Source organism: Choloepus didactylus, chromosome 5 (assembly GCF_015220235.1).
Source record: "Choloepus didactylus isolate mChoDid1 chromosome 5, mChoDid1.pri, whole genome shotgun sequence".
Classification (NCBI taxonomy): domain Eukaryota; kingdom Metazoa; phylum Chordata; class Mammalia; order Pilosa; family Megalonychidae; genus Choloepus; species Choloepus didactylus.
Genome location: NC_051311.1, coordinates 146,748,640 through 146,771,278, shown reverse-complemented (window position 1 = coordinate 146,771,278; position 22,639 = coordinate 146,748,640). Strand labels below are relative to the sequence as shown.

Below are 22,639 nucleotides of genomic sequence, written 5' to 3'. Positions count from 1 at the left end.
TTTTATCTCATGGGGTTTTAAGTAACAGGAATCAGCTTGAGCTAGGATAAGCACAGAAGCAGGAAATTTTCTCATGAGAATTCCAAGAATGAATTTTGGAATCCATAGGCAGAAAAACATGGCCAAGCCTTAGAAAAGAGCCAAGAGTCCAGAAATAATGGCTTCCAGGAAATTCTCTCCTGACTTCTCTGTGCAGCTTCCCTCTCTGTCCCTACAGACCACCTAATTTTGCTGTTCTCGGCCCTCTACTGACTATGGCCCCTACAGTCCTGAGTTTACAATAGCTCTAACACATACAGAGACAGACTCTCTCTCTGGTTGCCAATTCTAAGTCCCCAGCAGAGAGAGTCAGGGCTGTGTTCCTCCCTAGATCTCCGGGCAAGAGGTAGGTGGGAGCAAAGAGAGCTCACGGCACAGACATAGCTGCCAAAGTTCATACTTGTGACCCTTCAAACTGAGGATTTTCAGGGTGGTCAGGGGCGGTGGGGAGAGCTCTCACAAGAGGAGGGATTGTCATGGGCTGGATAAATACTGGAAAATGTCCCAACACAGAAGTTACTGAGCTGTCAAGTCAACATCCCCATCATAAACAACCAACCACATCTCCAGTCCCAATGAGGACCCTTTGAAGTAGGGAACCAGGAGGCCTGGAGGGCATGGTCTTGACTGTATTCCAAAATCTAAGCTGTGCAAAGCGCCCATGTCTGCCTTCCCAATTTGCCACAATTTGTGAGCTATACATGGTATGTGATCACTAAGCAAATGCTGATACTACTGTGCTTAAACAGGCAGTGCTTCTTTCTGCCAATGTTAGGGAATCTATAATAAGCCATGTTCATTTTTGCAGAACACCATTTTCTTTATATGGGTGATTAAGGGGGAAAGTAATCCTTATGTTTCTTTTTCTAAGTCATTGACATTTAAAATAATTCACTGAAATGGTGGGATATTTTTAAAGTGCTATTTGGTGCTCAGGGAGCCTTCTAAAAGTTAAAAAAAAAATAAAAAGAAATATAACAAAACCTTTTCCCCCTCATTCATGTTCAGTCAAATATATAAAATGCCTTCAAAGTCAGGTTATAACCTCTCCCCACCCACACAGCCCACACCAGGTGGTCAGAGAGGACTTTATGACTTAAATGATAAAGGGACAGAAATGGTATCATTCACACAGTAAATGGTAAAATGAACAAGTCACTAACAGAAATAGGAAAGGTTTAGACAGAGCCAGTGGTGTAGATTTAAAATTCATCATCACAATTTATATGTACAGAAATTTCACTTTCTCTATGTATCTACAAGGGAACATTCGTTCATAAGTTGCCATTCCTGAGGATAGCAGAAAACATTTCATCTGGCCATTTGCCACTTAGTGTTTAAACTTAGTCTCCTTGGAGAAACTGAGTTCCCCTTTTCCTTTCCTGCTCTCGGAGGGTTGATCTCCACTCCCGGAGCGTCTGACACTGGGCAGCTGAGGGTGAGGGTCACAGCGGGCGTGGCTCCCGCTCCCCTGTGGGCGGAGCCTTGCTCATGGCCCCTCCTCCTGCCCGGCCCGCCCACCTCCGCTCTCAGGCGCTGCAGAGCTTCCGAGACCAAGCGCCAGCCCAGCTGCCCGCTGGTTCCCGGGCCCCTGTAGCCCTCTGCCCTTTGCCCCTTACCATGCCGAGTCCCTTTATACTTTCCCCTCTTCTTATGCTCCTGCACTGATCTTTTTAAACCATCATTGAATTTAACCCCAACCTTAGCACAAATGATAGGTCATTTAGACAGATCATCTGAACTTTCTCTCCACCCCGTGTTAGCCTTATATTTCTTGGATTGTTCTAGGGTCATAACCCTGAAGAGAAAGTCCACAAACACACTATGGGGAGAGAGAGGTCCCACAACTTTGGGGAAAGGTCACCAAGAAACAAAACCAAAAGAATTCAAATTGACAGTACACTTTTCTTCAGGAAGAAAGTGATTTTTTTTTCTTTTTGGCGAATTGAATTATAGTTTAAATGAGCTATGGGAAACAGAAAAATAAAAAAAAAAAGGAAGAAAAAGGAGAAGCATTAAGCAGAGTAAAATCTCCCGTAAGTTATAATGTGTACATGTCTCTATTTGTTAGCTATAGCTTCCTAGGTAGGATGAACACCAAAATGTTAACAGCAATTATATGGTTATCTCTGTGGTGAGATTATAAATTATCTGTATTTTCTTTTATGTGCTTTTCTGAATTTTCCCCATTTTCTAGATGAGATTATGGAAATTATAATAAGGCATAGTCATAACATAATCATGGAAGTGATATCTAATCATATTTATACATTCTGCCCTCACTCAGGGGAGAGGATTAAACAAGGCAAGTATATACCTTAGAGGCAGAAATATAATTCTGCCTAGCATACATAGGAAAAGAGAAAAAAAAAACCCTTAAAACTAAATACCTAAATAATATCACAAAAGAGGATTTATGTGGCTTAGCTGCAAAGCTGCTCATCAAATAAGCATGGATATATAATGGAAATTAATAGATGAAGAGTAAGTGGCAGATTAAACAGGTTTTTGATTGTTTGTATTTTTATTTTTTGATATGTGAGCTTTTCTTCATGGACTTTACTGGGAATATGGAAAGAAAAATAAATCTCTCCAACACCAAGCCCTTTCCATCATACACTAGTTGTTTTTCAATGCTGGTAAAGAAGACAAATCCCTGTCTAAACTTTTCTTTGGACAAAATCCATCTGTTAAAATATGACTCCCACAATTTAACAAAATTAAAATGCAAATTAGAGCAGATTAGCTTGTGCTTTATTTTATTAAACCTAAAATCCCCAAGCCTTTTCAAATAAAAACCGGTACAAGAAGGAATTCCGATAATAATGGCATGATGGGGCTGGCAATTCCTCTCTGCAAAAGACCAAGTTTAAAACTGGAAAAAATGTCACAAGCAACTATTTCAGGGTACTGGAAATCAACCAAAAGTAGACAATGAATTGAGAAACATTTATTCTTGAGAAACTGCTAGAACTTCAGGCAATAACAGTGGGAAGCTGTGGCTTCTTGCCTGGAGCTATTCCAATCTACCCTAAACCTCAACTTGGTTACTGAGAAACTTGTTTCAAAAACCAGCAGCTTTACTGCTAATGGGATAGACTTGATTAAATCGGGGTGCAAAAATCCATGGCCTTGCTGGCTAAAAGTAACGGACTCAATGTGGGGGGAACAAGGTTACTATGCAGCCTGACAAGCCCAAAGATTTGGTACCTGGTGCAGCAATGGTTGGTCCATTAGCCAGAAATTCAACAGAGAGATCCTGGAAATTAGAGCATCATAGAAGGGCTGAGATAAGCTCTTCACACATCCCTGATTAATTGAGAAACTATGCATGTGGGAGGGAGACAGGAAAGAGTCCAGTGAAAAGCAAAAGTCAAAGAAGTTGTAAAAACTGGCTGCAACCTTTGACTGGCATTTCCTAACCCACACATGGATCCATCAACAGAGGTTGGAAGCCTCATGAACTTAATGTATTTCAGCACAACCTAAGCCCAAATCATTGGGTAGCCTTAAGCTGTGTAGACACAGGGGCTACCCTTAGAAAGCCAGGCTAAGAAATAAAAATTAGACTAGAAAATCTGAGCAGACACATCAGTGGCTGAACACTATGAGGAAGACAGATTCTGCAGTTTAAGTCTAGGCAAGTTGCAGGAAAATAAAATCCAACAGCCCTCAGAAAAATAAAATAGAATTTTTGAATTTTGTTATTATATATCCAAAAGGTCCAGTTTTCAATAAAAAAAAATTACTCAACATGCAAAGAAACAGAAAAGAGAAACCCATACTCAGAAAAACGTAGTCAATAGAAACTAACTTTGAATGGAGTTAGCGGACAAAGACTTCACAGTGCTATTATAAATATATCCAAAGAATTAAAGAAAACCACAGTAAAATAATTAAAAGAAAATATTATGACAATTATTCAGCACATAGAGAAATTCAATAGAGATATAAAAATGATAAAGAACCAAATGGAAATGCAAGACTTGAGAAATACAATACTCTAATTGAAAAATGTATTAGATGGGTTCAATAGACGATTTGAATTGGCAGAAGAAACTTATTCAACGAACCAGGACTAGAAGAGAACGTCCTCAACATGGATAAAGGACATTTAAGGAAAAGCCACAGCTAACAATATACTTAATGGTGGAAAGACATAGCTTTCTTTCCTCCTAAGATCAGAAACTTGGCAAAGATGCCTGCTTTCACCACTTCTATTCAACATTGTACTGGAAGTTCCAACCAGAGCAATATGGCAAGAAAAGAAAATAAAAGGCATCCAAATTTGTAAGAAAGAAGTAAAATGATCTCTGTTTGCAGATGATATGACCTTATACATAGCAAATCCTAAAGAATCCACAAAAAAATCTTTTAAGTCTAATAAGCAAATTCAACAAAGCTGCAGGATACAAGAAAAAACTTAAAAATCTACTCTACTTTATACACTAGTAATGGACAATGAAAATAAAATTAAGAAACCAATTCAATTTCAATGGCTCTAAACTACTTAGGAATGAATTTAACAGAAGAAATAGAGTAACTGTGTACTGAAAACTACAAAACATTGCTGAGACAAATTAAAAAAAATTTTAAATAAATGGAGAAATATATCACGTTCATGGATTGGAAGAAGCAGTATTGTTAAGATGGCAGTACTCCCAAATTGAGCTATAAACACAATTCCAATTAAAATTCCAGCAAGCTTTTTTGTAAAAATTGGTAAACTTATCCCAAAATTTATAGGGAAATGCAAAAACTTCAGAAAAGTGTAATCAATTTTGAAAAACACAATATTGGAGAACTTATACAACCTGATTTTAAAACTTACTAGAGTAGGTTATGCTTACTGTAACTAAATACTACCTTAACTAAAATAGTGTGGTGTTGTTGTAAGGATAGATATAGATAAACAAAAACAAAATACAAAGTCTAGAATAAACTCTTACATTTATGGGCAATTTATTTTCAACAAGGATGTCAAGGTAATTGAGTGGGTACAGGATATTCTTTTCACCAAATGATACTATAACAATGGGATCTCCATATGCAAGAAAAAAAAAAAAAGAAGTTACACCCATACTTCAGACTATACACAATAATGAACTCAGAATGGATCACAGATATAAATATACAAGCTAAAGCTATAAAACTTCTAGAAGAAAACATAGGAGAAAATCTTTTTTGGCCTTAGGATTAGGCAAAGATTCTTAGATATGGATATCAAAGGCACTAACTGTAAAAGAAAATTGATAAATTGTACTTCATCAAATGTAAACAACTTTGCTTTTCAGAAAACATCATCAGAAAATGAAAAGACTAGCTACAGACTGGGGGATAATATTTGCAAATCTTACAGATTTATTATAGCAGTGATTCCTTTAACTAACATGATCGGTAAGTTTCACTTTCTTTTTTTATTTTATTTTATTTTATTTTATGTTATTTTATTTTATTTTGAAATAAATTCAAAGTTACATGAATAGTTGCAAAAACAATACTAGCTCCATACACAGAATTTCATCATACCCTGACCCCCCTCCCCCAATAGCTCAATCCACCAACTTTAACATGCTGTCACATCACTATTTCTTTCCCTCCCTCCCTATCTTTCACCCATCCTATATTTCTCTGTCTTCTGAACATATGAGAGTTAGCTGCACACATCCTTGAACATACACTATAATTCACGTATGTACTTCCCATGAACAAGAACATTGTTTTATGTAATTCCATTAAGCACAGCTAAGAAGTATAAGAGATTCAACAATGATACAATACTTACATTCTATATTTCCTTTTCCTTATGTCTCAACTGTGTCCTTTCGAGCCACCTGTCCTCCACCCTCCAATCCCATCCAAGTTCATCCTTAGCATTCAATTGTCGTCTAGTTAGACTGTCTTTTTTTTTTTTTCTTTCCTTTTTTCAATTGTGGAAACATATATACAGCCTAAATCTTCCCATTCCACCCCCTCCCTAGCCTTCCATTAGTGGGATTAATCACATTTAGAATGATGTTATGCTCTTTCCCACCATTCATTGCTAGAAATTTCCCTTCACCTCAAACAGCAACCCTACACTCCTTTCTTAACTTCCCATTGCCCCTTCCCCCATTTCTCTTAAACCAAACTCTAATTTCATCTCTATGGTTATATTCTCTGATAATTTCTTTGTGTTTACTGTGGGGCTTAAAATTAACCTCTTAAATCCCTATCAATCTTGTTTTTCTTTGATACCTCCTTCACTTCAATAGGGCACATAAACTATGTTCCTATACTCCTCCATTCCCCCACCTTTATATAGTTGTCTAAAATTACATATTTTACATTGAGTTCAAAACCACTGATTTGTCCTTAGAGTTTGTGTATTTTTTTATCAAGTAGGAAGTAAATAGTGGAGTTATAGTTCAAAAATTATTGACTTCTATTTGTATTCCATTGTGTTTGGAGAATGTTCTTTGAGTATATTCAATTTTTTTTTTTTTAATTTCTTGAGGCTTGTTTTATGTCCCAGCTTATGGTCCCTTCTGGAGAAAGATCTGTAATCACTAGAGAAAAATGAGTGTGCTGGTGATTTGGGATGTAAGGTACTATATATGTCTGTTAAAATTCTCTATATCTCTTTCTCCTTTCTTTGTCTCTCTGTTGGTAGGGCTTCCTTTAGAATCTGAAGTAGGGCAGGTCTTTTATTGGCAAAGTCTCTCAGCATTTGTTTGTCTGTGAAAAATTTAAGCTCTCCCTCAAATTTGAAGGAGAGTTTTGCTGGATAAAGTATTCTTGGCTGGAAATTTTTCTCTCTCAGAATTTTAAATATGTCATGCCACTGCCTTCTCGCCTCCATGGTGGCCACTGAGTAGTCACTACTTAGTCTTATATTGTTTCCTTTGTATGTGGTGAATTGCTTTTGTCTTGCTGCTTTCAGAACTTGCTCCTTCTCTTCAGTATTTGAGAGTCTGATCACAATATGTCTTGGGGTGAGTTTATTTGGATTTATTCTATTTGGAGTTCGCTGGGCATTTATGCTTTGTGTGTTTATATTGTGTAGAAGGTTGGGGAAGTTTTCCCCAACAATTTCTTTGAATCCTCTTTCTAGACCTTTACCCTTCTCTTCCCCTTCTGGGACACCAATGAGTCTTAAGTTTGGACGTTTTATTTTATCTATCATATCCCTGAGATCCATTGCGATTTTTTCAATTTTTTTTCTCCATTCTTTCTTTTGTTCTTTCATTTTCTGTTCTGTGGATTTCTAGGACACTGAGATGTTGTTCAGCTTCCTCTAGTCTTGTATTGTGAATATCCAGAGTCTTTTTAATTTCGCCAACAGTTTCTTTTATTTCCATAAGATCTTCTATTTTTTTATTTAGTCTTGCAATGTCTTCTTTATGCTCTTCTAGGGTCTTTTTTATGGTGCTTATATCCTGGGCCATGGTCCTCTTGATGTCCTTTAAATCCTTTGCCATGTTTTCGTTCTTTGATTGTAGTTCTTTAATTAAATTTGCGAGGAATAACATTTCTTCCGAAATCTTGATTTGTGTGTTTGGAGCTGGATTCTAAATATCATCTGGTTTTATCATATGCATTAAGATTTTCTGTTGTTTTTGGCCTCTTGGCATTTGTTTTGCTTGATAGGGTTCTTTCAAGTTGTATCAAAAAAAAGGGATATTGATCTAGTTTTTCAGAGATACAGTTTGGTGACGTACACTTTCTCTAAGTAACCAGCACATGGCGTCTGTGAGCCACCTGTCAGTTCTCGCGTAGTGAGGGGAAATGATTCTTGTGTGTTCAGTTGGAGAGCTCAGCCTGGGCGCGCCGCCGGAGTCGCCTGCCCTGAATGTGGGGTGCGCGCATGGGTGGCCAGGGAGGAAGGGCAGCTCTCTCTCCATGTCCCCTAAACCACCAGACTTGGCGTAGCGCCCCTGGGTTCTCCGAGCGGATCCCCCCTCCCAGCCGCAATCCTCCCTCAGCCAAGGGGGATGCCGTGTTACGTCATCAGTGTGCGCCATCCCTCTAGGGAAGCCCTGGGCCGCTGGGCTGTGCCGCGGGGCTCTCAACTCGTTTCAGATTGCAGAATGTGTGAGGCTGTCTTTACTGCAATGCTTTGTGGGCTGAGAGCAGCTGAGGTTTTCTCCACAGAGAGAGAGCGAGAGACAGAATATTTCCCCTGATTCTCCCAAGGTCAGCCATCACCAAAAGCCTCTGTCTGCTTGTTGAGGATTCGCTGTCTGTATTGAGCAGTTATTATTAAAACCTCACTTGGAGCTGGGCTGAGGAAGTGCACGGCGCGGCTTCCGTGAGGGGGGGGCTCCCGGCTCTAGGTTCTCGGCTCTCAGAGCGGGTCTGCAATTTTACTTACAGATTTTATGCTGTGATCTCGGGCATTCCTCCCAATTCATGTCAGTGATGTTGAGTGTACAGTCACATTTGTCTCCCCACTGCCATTCCCAGTTATTTACTGGTTTTTTGTTCATTTATGAATTGTTCTGGGGGAGACTAAGTCTTCCACTTCTTTCTATGCCGCCATCTTCCCAGAATCCGGTAAGTTTCACTTTCAAAATAAAGTGCCTTAAAAGCTGCAATGTGGCAATTAGAAGCATATGGATTTCAAGGTAAGATGGACTTGGATTTGAATCATTGTTTAGCCACTTCTTATCTGAAAGGCTTTAGGTATATGCTTTCACCTCTGTGAGCCTCATATTTCTCATTTGTAAAATGGGCTGTACCAATTCATGAAGGTGTTTTGGGAATTAAACAAGATCAAGTTTGTAGAAACACCTAGAAAAGAACTTGAAACAAAGGAGCTGTTCTAGAAATGTCATTTTTTGTTTTCCTAAAACTTATTTAGGTAGAAGGCAGTTATTAACTATATAATCCAGTTAAGAAATTACTGGATTTCTTAACTGATCCAGTAAGAAATTGTGTGATAAAATACAATTTATTGTTTTTTCTCTGATGATATATGAAAGCATGGTCTTCATAGGTATTATGGGAAATACAGAAGAGTAATTTTAAAAAGAGTAAAACCAACTGTAATCTCAAAACTCAAATAATCACTATTGATATTTTGGTATATTTCCTTTCAAAACTATCTAGGTAAATATGCAGTTTAGGTCTTGTCTTATTATTTTGTTTTATTTCTAAATTGGTATTCTTAAGTAGACAATCTGAAAGCAAACATTGTTTTTTTTTTTTCTTTCAATGGAACATTTGTAAGAACTTTGGCTGTAGTAAGCACTTGCTAGCAGGTGAAAACTTTTCAAGCTAGCAAATAGGTGTATGGATAAACAGTGTAAATAATGTTTCCATGAATTCACTGGGTATAGTCAAGATTCTCTCTCTCTTTCTCTCTAATACCTATCCATCCACCCATCCATCTACCCATCCATCCATCTATCCATCCATCTGTCCATCCATCCAGCTGGTCATCTATCCATCCATCCATCTATCCATCCATATTCCTATTCTCTATCTCTCTATCTCTATCTATTCCAGAATTCAGTATAGAAGTGAATTGAACAATGAAGAGATCTGGCTTTGCCATTTAAATTTATACAGGAGAGATTTTTCATAATTTGAATGAACTAAATGTGCAGCTCTAATATGACAAAAATACACATGAAGCATGCATTAAAACAGATGGATTTTATTAAAAATATTGTGCAGGTAAATATACTCAGTAAGAGTTGGGAAATTTGAAATACTGTTCCCAACTCTTACTGAAAATATACAGGATTTTAACAAGTTTTAACTGAAATAGTAACAGATATAGTTAAAAGATAAGCCTCAGTGAATCTTTTTGTATGTTTCCCAGAAACCGAGAAAGTGAAAGAATCCATTGACTCGGTAACAAATGATTTTTCAAGTTAGGTATCCTCTAGTTCTTTGCTTTCAGCAAAATTGAAGGGGACTTAATAGAGTTGTCAGGTAATAATTTTCAATGACAGATCACTCTAAGATTTTTAGCATTTAACTTAGAAGGAGTTCAAAGAATTGAGTGACATTGTTATATCAAAAGTCCTTCCATTCCCATCTATTTACTTAAGTGAACCTGTTTTCTCAGCACTTAGATCTTTAAAATGAAAAACAGGAACAGAACTGATGCTGAGCCTTGTTGCTTAATATGAATAAGTTAATATTCTTCCACAGACGTGGGTGCTTGTATTAGGGCTCTCCACGGAAACAGAACCAGCAAGAGAAATATATATGTAAATATTATGAGATTTATTGTAGGAATTGACTCATGCAACTGGGAAAGTCCAGATTCTGTAGGGCAGGAACCCACCAATGAAGGTTTTTGATGAATTTCCCAGGAGAAGTTGGCTGGCTGAAGTAGAGATGGAAATTCTTCACTCTGACTGTGGCTGAGACTTCTCTCATTGCTGAAGGCAATCTTCTCAGTTGATTGTAGGTGTAATCAGCCACAGATGCAATCAAGTTACTGATGATTTAAATCCATGAAATATCCTCACAGTAATGATCAAGCCAGTGCTAGCTTGACCAAATAACTGGACACTATACCCTAGCCAAGGTGACACATAAACTTAACCATCAGAGTTCACCCTTTGCAACTTGGCACCCATATACATCTCCTTAAACCACATTTACTCACTAAATAAGAACAATAGTGGTCATATTTTTGCCTAACATGATTCAACTTTCCTGCATATAACTGGAAACGCCCCAACTCTTTCCCCAGAAGAGGATGCAAGTTCTTGGGTAATATTCACTCTTTAACTTGATATCCTGCAACTGAAATACTACCACATAAAGTTAATACAACTTATATTACATGATTATTATATGATAGGGAGATAAGATAGGGAAGCAAAGATATGTGCTTCAGGTATATATACAAACATTCATAAAAAAAACAAAAGGAAGAAATTTTCATAACCATTACAGTCCTCATTTCTGTAACTGTCACATGGTCATAGCTTGTATTTATAACTATGTTCTTCCACTAGCCATTTCATATTCCCTTTACCCCCAGCAAGCATCTCAGCTGGCTGTGGTTCTTTGCCTGGAGGGGTAAACTAAACCTTCATTCCTGAAGTTTCTGAGCCATTAGTAGTTCTGCCTAGATTGGGTTGTTGCAGTTTTCCACTCACAGGGCATGGTAGTACTAAGTGATAAAACACTTCTTTACCTCCCCTGTGTAGTAGCAGTCCTATTTCTCCTTGATAATCCGGATCAATCACCTCAGCCAGTATGTAATTCCCTTTTCTCCCTGTTGATTCAGCTGCATGAGGAGACCAAAGTGGCCAGGTGGCAGTCTTAACTTCTAGTTCAATGGAATCGTTGTTGTGTCTCCTGGTGGGAGCACTCCTCCATTTGGAACTAAGCCTTGTAGACCAGCAGAACTTAGGATTGCAGGAACAGGAAGCAAAAATTTTTCTTGTGGATCAGTAGGGGTAATAGTGAGTGGTGCCACTACTATTTCCACCCCTTGATCCCTAGACTCATGAGTCCTGGCTATGGGAGAAATGGGACCATAGTGTGGACGATGGTTTAGAGTATATGCAGCCTCCTGGAGAACACTGCCCCAGCCCTGCAAGGTACTGTCACCTAGTTGGTGCCATAATTGAGTCTTCAAAAGGCCATTCCACCATTCTATCAACCCAGCTGCTTCAGGTTGATGGGGAACATGGGAAGACCAGTGAATTTCATAGGCAAGTGCCCATTACTGCACTTCATTTGTGTGAAGTGGGTTCCTTGCCAGAAGCAATGCTGTGCAGAATACCATGACGGTGGATAAGGCATTCGGTAACTCCATGGGTGGAAGTTTTGGCAGAAGCACTGTATGTAAAGAAGGCAAATTCATATCTGCAGTATGTGTCTATTCCAGTAAAACTTGCTGCCCTTTCCATGATTAAAGTGGTAGCAGGCTGATCACCTTGGAAAATGGTGCCATATTGGGGACTGAGTGTTGGTCTCTACTGCTGGCAGATTGGGCACGCAGCAGTGTCTGCAACTTTAAAAATGAAAAAGAAAAGATTTGATGCTGAACCTTGTCACTTTGTATGAATAAGTAACATTCTTCCACAGATAAAGGCGCTAATTGAAAAGCTCCAACCATCTCATTAAAAGGTGTAATTCCAATAAAATTTTATCTTTATAATTTAATAACTGTTTATCAAAATTGATTATGTATATTGTTTAAAGCAATTCATTTTACTAATGATGAAAACTCAATTCAGAGGAATTTTAATACTTAGAGCATTATATTCACAGGAAATTTAAAATTTTATTTAAATACATATTTTAGTATTGAGAAATATAATAATAGTGTGATAAAATATTTTCAAACATAAAAATACATTACATTGAGATAAAATTCTATTCTACAAGAAGAATTCAGGGAAGTGGAATTTTCATTGAAATACAATTTTAAGGAGAGGAATTAACAACAAAAAATTTCTCACTGTAAAAGAAGAATTTGATCACATATTTTATAAGTAGATGAGAGTGGGCATAAATCTCTATAGTATTGAATTCCTTTGGATACAATTTCAAAATTAATATATAACAGTTTTATTTAAAAGTGTTAATATTTACAATCTGTCCCTAATTATACCCTTTGAAATTATTTAAACTTTTATCTATTAATGATTTTTAATGTCCATTAAAATGTGTAAGGGTACATGGTTCAAAGTTCTTTTAGGGAATACAGAGCAAAATGTTTGAAAACCATTGGTGTACACTTGACATTCTAGAGCATTAAGCTCATAATCTGTAGTATTATCTTTAAGACTCTTTGTACCTCTCTCACTATTCCTTTCCTGTGGGCTCTGAGCTCTAGCCTTGGCCAACTCTTTCCCTTCTCACCACCAAAACTTGAACGTGCTACTGCTCTCTCCCAGAAGACCCTCCCTGCCTTTTCTGCCAAATGAGGAGCTCGCATCCCTTGAGATTCAGCTTAGCTGTCACCTTCTCCAGGAAGCTCTCCATGGTTACTCCAGGTAGAATTAATCTTTTCCTTCTCCGTGCTCCCAAAGCATAACAGGTCCCTCTACCACAGCACTTAGAGGTTGCTGGGATTATTTAGTCATCAGTCTTCCCCAGTGCTCTTGACTTCTCTTATTCATATTTGTACCCTCAAGCTTCTGAGCACATAGTAGATGCAATAAATATGTTGAGTAAGTATCAGGGTGGATGTCACCTAGAGTCCTCAGCCTCATTTCTTTTTTATTAATTATTTCTAAACTAACCAAACCAAACCTCCTGTGTCTCTCTCCACAGCCTGCTAATTTCCTCTCGCCACTGTTTGGGTGTGCACACCTGGAATGCCCCCTCCTCATTCTTACTAGTAATTGTCCATTATAATATCTCTCTCGTTGCCAATGCTCTTGGGAGAGTTAGTGATTTGCAACCCAGTGTGCATTTTCTCATTGAAACGATGTTTCTGGTGGTGGTTAGGTGAGGCCATAGAAGCCTAATCAGCTCAAAATGTAGTGAAAATATAGATATTTGCAATAAAAGAAAATGTGGCCATGGAAAAGTAAAAATGGTGTTGATTTTTTGACATGTTTTTCAAAGACAAGTTTCTGAGCTTCTATTTTTAAAAGTGTTCACGGAGAATGTGTCTCTTTCCTGTGGTGATCCACTCAGTGGGGAGAGGAATTGACACAATGTGCTTTTTATATGTTGTATCATGCAATCTTCACGGCATTCTTGCCAGACGTATCAGGTAGCCTTTGCTGTATTATAAACCACCCACACTGAAACAATGACCACTGGTTGGCTCACAGTTCCAGGTGTTGACAATTTGGGGCTGGGCCCAGCTGGGTGGCTCTTCAGCTGGTCTTACTTGGGCTCACCCATGCAGTTGCTGGTGGATGGTGGAAGAACCAGGACTGCATGATGTAGTATGGTCTCATTAAAAAATCTGGTGGTTGGCAGGCTGGTGGCTGGTGTGCCTCTGTTTCCCTTCATGTAGCCTCTCCAGCAGGCTAGCTCAGGTTTGTGGCAGTGATGTCTGAGAAGACAAAAGTGGAAACTGCAAGGCCTCTTGAGGTCTGGACTTGAATCTGAAATGCTGTCACTTCCTCCATATCTTACTGGTCAAAGAAAGTCATAAGGCCAGATTTGAAGGGCTGGGAAATAGAAACACCTCTTCATGGAAGGAATTACAGAGTTTGAGGCCATTTTTAATGTATTGCATAAGAAGGCACCAAAAGCTAGGCTCAGAGAGGTTAACTACGTGCCAAAGACACCTGGTTCATACATCACAGAAGCAGTATTTGAGCCCAGGTCTGTCTGACCCCCAGATTCTTCTCTCTACTACAGCATAGCATCTTCATTCTTTTTCCTCACTTCTGCTCTCTTTCCTTCTTTGACTCTGTTCATTATTGTCCTATGTCCAGACTCTGAGAGGAGAAAACAGAAGAAAATGGTGGAGATGTGATATCATTCATACGTAAGCTGTGTGTGAGCATGGCTGGCTTAGAAGCTAATATCACAGGGAAACAAGGCAGGTCGTAGGATAATTTTAGGTGGATATTTTCAACTTTTCTTTCTTGATTCCTTTTCTTTTCACCCAGATGAGAAAGCCCTGGAATAATGGCTGTGATTAGAACTACAACACATAATACCCTTTCCTTTGCTTCCACCCACCTGAGGGAAACAGAACTGAGCTTGTTTATGGAATTTGGGGATGGACAACGTCAGGCAGGTCCAACAGGGATGCACGGATCCAAACCCGGGTGTGTGTGACTCCAAAACCGGCACTCAGTACTTCCCCAAAGCACCAACAAAGGAGCCATCCCTGATTCTCACTCTTCCTCACACATCTTGTCCAATTCTTTGGTAAATCCTATCCGCTTACCCTATCCAATGACTCCCAAATATGATGATTTTTCTCCATCCCCACGGCCACTCTCCACCCTATCCAATCCACCATCATCTCTCTCCAGAGCCAAAACAGCCTCCTAATGCAGCTCTCTGCTCCCACCTTTGCCCCCTTTTTCCTCCCCTGGCAGATCATAGCAGCCCCCTCCACAAAGCCCATCCACGGCTCCCCATTGCACTCAGGGTAAACCCCTACCCTTTCATCCAGGGTCAGTGAAGCCCATGGGATCTGGTCTCCATCTCTGCACTTCATCTCTTACCATTGGGTTCTGGACACACTGCGCTCCTTTCAGTTCCTTGACAGTAACTTGGTGCCGTCAGGTAGGTGCTAGTTCCCTGTTTAGAAAGCCCTACCCCTGGATCCCCACACTGCTGGCTCCTTCTCATTACATGGGCCCATTTTTAATGTTCTTCAGACCTTCTCTATTGGCTATAGCTAAGAAGGTTTACATTGCACCCCTCCTCAATACCCTCTATGACTTCACCCTGTTCCTTTCCTTCACAGCACCTAAAGTGATTTATAATTGTTTGGTTATTCATGATCTGTTTGCCCTAACAGGTTATAATCTCTCAGAGAGCAGGATCCACATTGGTCTGTTCTCAGCACATCCTCAGAGCCTAGCACAGAGCCTGGCATGTAGAAGGAACCCACTGAACTGTGTCCCAGCTCCATGACTGACTAGCTCTATAAACTTCCCGAGCCTCTGTGTGCTTGCCTGCAAAATGAGAGTGATAATGCCTCCTATGAGTTGTTTTGAAGTTTGGGTGAGATAATAATGCATGCAAAAGCACTTTGAAAATGGTAGCACACACTCTAACTATGTGATGAATTATTAATGCCCCACTCAGGGTCATAGAGGAAGTGTAGTTACGCCGACTCAGGCTCTGACAACCACCAGGTGCTTTCAGGGCTTTTCAATGAAGTGCGAGCTTCAGACAAATGGGAAATCTAATAGACCACTCTCTGCGGTTGGCTGCGTTTCCAGCCAGCACAGATATGATTATAATTAGAGTTTCAAGAGTTCTGCTTTATTTCAAAAGGATCCCATGACACAGTCTGCAGGCGACCTGAAGTAGGTGGCAAGCAGATCCCAGTGGCAGGTATTTTTATTTGGGCCCGCTTGCTTCTTTCCTTATGACATCAGGAGAGTCTGTTTCTATTACACCCATTATTTTCAGACACCAGGTGAGAAGAGTTTTTCCATATGTAAGACTTCAGAAGGTGACTGCAGAGCAAAATGCATAGCTCTCTCACGCACTCATCGCTTCCTAAGTGAATAATGTCTTGGACAAAATCACTTTCCCAGAGCCAAGCCTTTTGTTAGCAGCCAAGAGAATAGTCTGTAATGGGAGGAATTACTCTGCCCATGCATTTCTTCCAGGGAAAACATTCTTTAGACTGTCAAGGCAGTGAAACCTCTTATTAGAAACTGTAGAAGTCAATTTCTCCATTCTTGCCTCTAAAATATTCAGGACTCAGAAAACTGCAGACCCGAAATTAACAATCCAACTGGAAGGGGAGGTGACCCGACCAGAGACTGGCAAGACGGCCAGAAGAGCAGGACTTCAAATCAAAGCCAAACCCAACCTGGGCGTTGATATATTTCAATCCCTATTCCCTGCTTTTCTGCAGGGCCATTTTGATCAGAATAACTCTTCATTAGGCAAAGTGATGATAGTGGTAAGAGTGACCCGATCTTCAGAGCTTTTTTTATCTAGCTAATGATTTTCCAATTTCAGCCAGCTGTGCTAAGAAGCCAGAAAAGGGGTAAGAGACCTTGATGCGATTTCTCTTAGTAAACCTCAGGTGAAAAGCCCTTATCTGTAGGTACAAAGAGGCAGGTTGGTCTTGAGCAGCACAGATCTCTTTGCATTCATTCTTCTAAACCAGGGATTAAAACAAATACATACATGTGCTGGAGCTGATGTTTTAGGGAAGGGAGGTTTATGATCACCGGGGTTGCTGGGAATGGAGACTCCTCAAGGAAAATTCCAAGAAGTATTCCTTATCCCCCATGCTCACCAAGTATTCCTGTTATACTGAGCCAATTGTGGGTTTCCAATTCTTGCATTTCACCAAGTCTATTATGCCATTGATTCTAAGATTCTCTATTATTTTTGGTACCAATGAGAAATAAAACATGCTGCTAATTAAATTGTGGGTCTTTCAGGCCACCAAGTTTTTGCAAGTCTTGTTTTTCTCCCACCTTCTCTGACTTAGAGACTCTTCAAAGTCACATCTCATCTAATATTTGGTACTTTCCATCCAGCTTATATGAATTGGGGAACTATATCATGAGCTCCCTGTGGACAGGGATCATATTCTGTTCATCTGGGCATCCATCAAAACTTAGCATGGTTTCTTGCAAAGAACAGATGCTCAATAACTATTGGTTGACTGCATGCTTCTTTGGCTAAAGCCAACCTTGGAAGACTCCTTTGATATTCAAGCAATGTATATGTGGTTTTCGTCCCCTTCAGGGAGAAAAGAGAACAGCAGGCAGAGTTGCTCTAGCCTTCCATATGGTTTTTTTTTTTCCTTTTCTTTTCATGTGTATCTACATGAAGGGCACTGCCATTCTTCTTGGATATAAAGGGCATTTCCCATGATTGTTTTTTTTTCATTCATCCATTCAGTAAGTGTGTTCTGGGCTCATGCACCAAGTGAGGTGGTAGGCTCCGGAGTAGAATAAGTCATTGACCTTGCTTTCACAGAGGGTAATGTTTAGAGGGGAAGCAGTCTGAGCAGCAATTAATACCTGTCCAAGGTGACAAGTATGAAGTATAGGGGCATTGGAGGATTGTTATTATGGAGTTTGTGAAGGATCCTGAACAATTCATAAGAGGTAACTGGGCAAAGGAGGGGAGAATCAAAAATAACACAGAGAAATGCCCAGAGCCTTTTGAGAGGGTGAAAGAAATAAAACGAGCTCATTCACAGAGCATGGAACGCTTCCTTTAGTGGAGTAATGAGCTGGTTTCCGGTCCCTCTAAATATTTGGTCTCCTAAAGACTGGTTGTTTAGGGGAAACTGAGACAGCACAACAACCCACAATTGTCCTTATGTGCTCCTTCATCACTTTTAGGTCAGCAAGAAAACGGCATCATGTCTATATTCACCCCAAGATGCTCCCTGCACTTATTCTTTTGAAAAATATTTATCCCATCCTCAAAATATATCTGGAACTATACAGGATACATCCTGAATGTTATTTCACCTCAGTCATTAAATCTTCTAGGCTTTTTGTCATTTGCTTCTTTCTTTAAAGGTGAATATTTAAATTTTTCTGGATGACAGAAAACCGTATTAAGCCAAGTCTGGAGTAATCATGATTTCCCACAACTTTTAAAAAGATGTATACATTTATAACAGCAATGGGCCAGGTCTCAGGCATAAATCCAGTGGAATCACCTCTATTTGATTCCCTATGCCAGATCTACTTATTTTATTTCCAAAACCCACAATGCTTCAAGTCCTCTCTGGTTCCTATGGTGCAGCTCATTGATAAGACACTATATAAAGTGAGTGCTATGCAAGCTCTCGACTCAGTCTTACAGTGTTCTTTGATTCCAAGCTGCATGTGATGATAATTTGCTACAGAATTTGCTGTTTGGCTCCAGAGAGAAGACACACTGTTCACACCAGCATGAGAAGTGGAGCCATGTCTATAATGAAAATGTAACAAAGAGTGACAATCTCAGCAAGATGAGGCTCCGGAAGCAAGGGCAGGTGCACCTACAAACCTTTCCTATGGAGACCGCCAGCAATTGACAACTGAAATGTCACTCCCAGGGCTCCCAACTCATTTTGCTTTAAGTCAGCAAACATCTCTTGCTTCCAAACTCCAAACCAGGCTAAAAGTTAGAGAGGGGTAAGATCCCATTCCTCTCCTCAAGGATATTATGCTCTAAGGAGCAAAACACTTAAAAATGAAGTTCAAGAATGTTAGATAACTTGTTAGATGTCATACACTTTGCAATGGCTGATCTAGGATTTGAGCCCAAGTCCATTTGATTTCAAAACCTCTACCTTTCCAACTATGGCACACCCATGTTACATTCCAATATAATTATTTATAATTGTTTTCCTGTTGCAGTTGTCAAAATTCATTTTGCTCCCTCTGGACTTAATAGGTGTTATCAGATACATAAATCGGTACAAAAGTACATAATACATAGTTATACAGAAAATTTCCAAAAATATATGAGTTACAGTAACATAGTTTCAATTATTTCCTTATTGTGAAATATAACATAGATACAAAAAGTGATAACTTTCAAATTACAATTTAACAAGTAGCTACAGAGCAAATTTCAAAGGATGCTATGAGTTACAGTTCTGCCATTCAGTTCTTTCCTTCTAGCTATTCCAATACCCTAGCAACTAAGAAAAAGAAAATTATATAGAGAATTAGTATTCATAAACCATTGTCAAATTCCATCTTGTCTGTTGCTACCCCTTCCTCTAATTTAATCACTTTCCTTATCTTTGTTAAATCATACTTTGAAAGATATTACCTTTTTGCATATGTAGTTCACAATAAGGAAATAACTGAAACTGTGGAACTGTAACCCATAACATTCTTTAAAATTTGCTCTCTAACGACTTGTTAAATTGTACTTGGAAAGTTATCATATCTATGTGTATATGTTATATTCTACAATTAAAAAATATGATAAAAAAGGCAGTTCATTTAAAAGCTTGTTTGCATATCAATAAGAACAGAAGCTAAATAAAAGACCTGAAACAAGGGACACTGCCGTTGAAGATGAATCTGAAATAGGAATAAAGTTTCTCTGAAATTATCAAATAATTTAACAAGAAAACAGACTGATTTACAAACGCAGCCTTTGTTGTTGATGGTTTTGTTATCCCCTTGAGAGAGAGAGAGAGAAAAAAAGTATATAATAAGTGTTGAAAATATTCACATTTATTAAATATATTTTATATATTTAAAATAAAAGTGAAATTGGTTCTCTCCAGATTATGAGTGATGTTTATCTTTTTCATACTGTTTCGTATTTTTTACTCATCTAAAATGATTGTATTGCTTTCATATTTTGAAAAGTTATTAAAATAAAATAAAATGCATGTGAAAATGCTTTTTAGACCATAAAGTGCTAATAAGTATCACCTACTAAATTCATTGCAATGTAATAAAACCCTCACGTGCTATGGATCAGGTGGAAAGCACACCTAATCAGCTACCTTGATGGCTGCTGATGATAAATGCACCCAGCAAGCTGTGCTCAAGACCATACTTGCTCAGATTTGGAAAGTCCATCATTGTCCAGCATTATCTGAGGACCAGAGTAAAGGAGGTCAAAGCCTCACTGGATGTTGCAGTATCTGAAAAGGTGGAAGTCTCTGATTTCTTCCTTGGCAACCTCTCATGGTACAGGATTTATTTCTTGCTTTATAGCTACGTCCAACTTTACCACTCACATAATGTTACAGTCACCTTCCCTCAGCTGGGAATTAAGGTTTAATGACACTAATAAGTGAATTTGGGCCCCCAGCTCCCTGAGCAGATGAATGATAATAAGCTCACTACTGGGCCCAGCCACCCTGGGATTTCTTCAGGTTGGATGTAAGTCTTCCTTTGCCTCCTTAGAAACAGACTTCTGCTAATAAGTGCCCTTCTCTTTTCAATTATGCCTAAGAATTCATCCTCACAGACTTACTGATCTTGGACCCACCTCTTGCGAACACAAGGTAAACAGCCTCTCCCCTTTGGAAAATGGCTATTTGGGCTTTCTGAGAAGTTTAGGAAATCAAGACAGGTGATAGAATCTTCTGGAATATAAGCCTAGCAGCTCTGGGCCTCTCACTTATCTTGTATCCAGGTAGCTCAAGGAACATATTTGTAACTTGATCAAAGGGTCCTTCCAGATATTTATTATGTTGGTGCATGCTCTCAAGTAGGATGCTTTGTAGTTGGGAGGGAAAAAATCATATTTTATATCATGTTGGGATTTAAAAGACACATTCAGGTGCCCTGGTCTCTTATTTAATTATCGCAGCAGCCCTGTGGGAAGGATATCACTACCTCCTTTGCAATGAGGACACCAAGGCCTAGAAAAGCTAAACGGTGAATCCAAGATCTCGAGGTGAAAACTAATCCCAGATCTTCTGACTCCAAATGCTGTGCAATTTCTCCCACTTTCCCAAAATTAAAATGCTGATCCAGTGTTGCGAATGTGTAGGATGGGAATCATCTTTCTCATAATGAAGTCACCTACAGCAGAAAGGAGAGGAAGGGGGAAGCTAAAATCTATTGAGCATCCACTGTGTGCTGTCTGTTTTCCTTGCTTTCTCTCATTTAAACATCATCACTTTCTCCCATTTGATGGAAAAGAAACTGAAATTAAGCAAGATTGAATTACTTCCCCAAAGTCACCTGGCTCATAGGCAAAATTGAACTGAGAACCCCAGTCTCTCTGACCCCAAAACCCACGATTTTCTCACCACACTTTTAAGTTCATGACAACTGATGGTGCATTTATGTACACATAGATTCTAAAAGAAAATGGCAAACAAAAGTTCTCAGATTTGGAAAGGATAGTGTTCTTAAGAACACACACACACACACACACACACACACACACACACGTCCTCATCTACCCCTGATCCTTCAGCATCGCTTTGGGTGTGACACTGTTGACATTTTCTTCTGCTCCCTTGCAGGGTGTGTGTTGGTGGTGTCCATAATTGAACAGCTTGCTCAAGTCCACAACTCTACAGCCCAGGCCACGATGGAGAGACTGTGCAGCTACCTGCCTGGTAAATACTAAAGAGTTATGCAGCTGTGGGTCTGCTTTTTTTCTCACTCATGAGTCATCATTATTAAGTTTCTAGCCTGCACATGCATATGGAGGAGAATCAGGTTGTGTTATTTCTGTGAGATGTATTATTTCTTATGGGGCTCATGGAAATTTAAAAAACAACACTCTAAGCAGTTTCTCCCTGACATTCATTCTCCCTTGTGGCACAATGAAATTGCAATGGAAATTTAGAGAATAAAATGTTAAACGGCCAATTGTTATTTTTTGTGTCACATTGATAATGATTTTCCCATCTGGTGATCAATGCCATAAATATTAAGAAGGTGAAAATAAAAAATAATTTTCAAAGATTTTATGTTAACTTGATCATGTACACATACACAGATGCCCAAGAGGCCCATAACAACACAGAGTTTTAGGCTGGGAAGCCAACTGATCTCAAACCCCAAATGGGAAAATAATCTGGAAAATTCTGTTTATTTGCCCTGGAATTCAGTAAAATCCCTTACCCTGTCCTACAATAAAAAGGAGTTGATTGGTGGTTCAAACAAGTTGTATGTTTGTTTTTCAATCTCAGCAGAAAGAAAATATTGATTCTATTTCCACAATGCTATTAAGTGGACAGCATAATGAATAAACTTCTTTGAGAGTCAACTTTTCATTCCCTTAATGGGAACTAACTCTTCAAGGATGCCTACATTATTTTTGTTTAGTCAAGTGATTGGAGTGATGGTGATTGTACCTTTGAGTTATATAGCACCTTTGTGTCAGTAGCAACAAAGTATTTTCAGAGAATCGATTATATACAATCACCATATGCATTCACAGGCTAATTGTTCTAAGAATTAAAAGGAAAGACTTGTAAAAGAAAAACATATACAAACATGTTTTCACAATGCCCCAAACTGACTATTGCTAAGATTTTGACAAATTTGCATTGTCTTTCTTCTGTGGAATTAAAACATGGAAG

General features: G+C 38.9%; 1 protein-coding gene across 2 annotated transcripts in view; it reads left to right on the top strand.

Moving 5' to 3' along the window:
• The window catches only part of AOAH (acyloxyacyl hydrolase), a 185,226-nt gene that overhangs the window by 5,176 nt on the left and 157,411 nt on the right, over nt 1-22,639 (top strand). The window contains exon 2 of one of the 2 annotated variants that reach the window (XM_037837086.1): nt 21,572-21,667. The exons of the other annotated variant lie outside the window; for it this stretch is intronic. Coding sequence (XP_037693014.1) covers nt 21,572-21,667 — 96 coding nt within the window. The remainder of the gene's footprint in view (nt 1-21,571; nt 21,668-22,639) is intronic. 2 annotated transcript variants of the gene reach the window in all.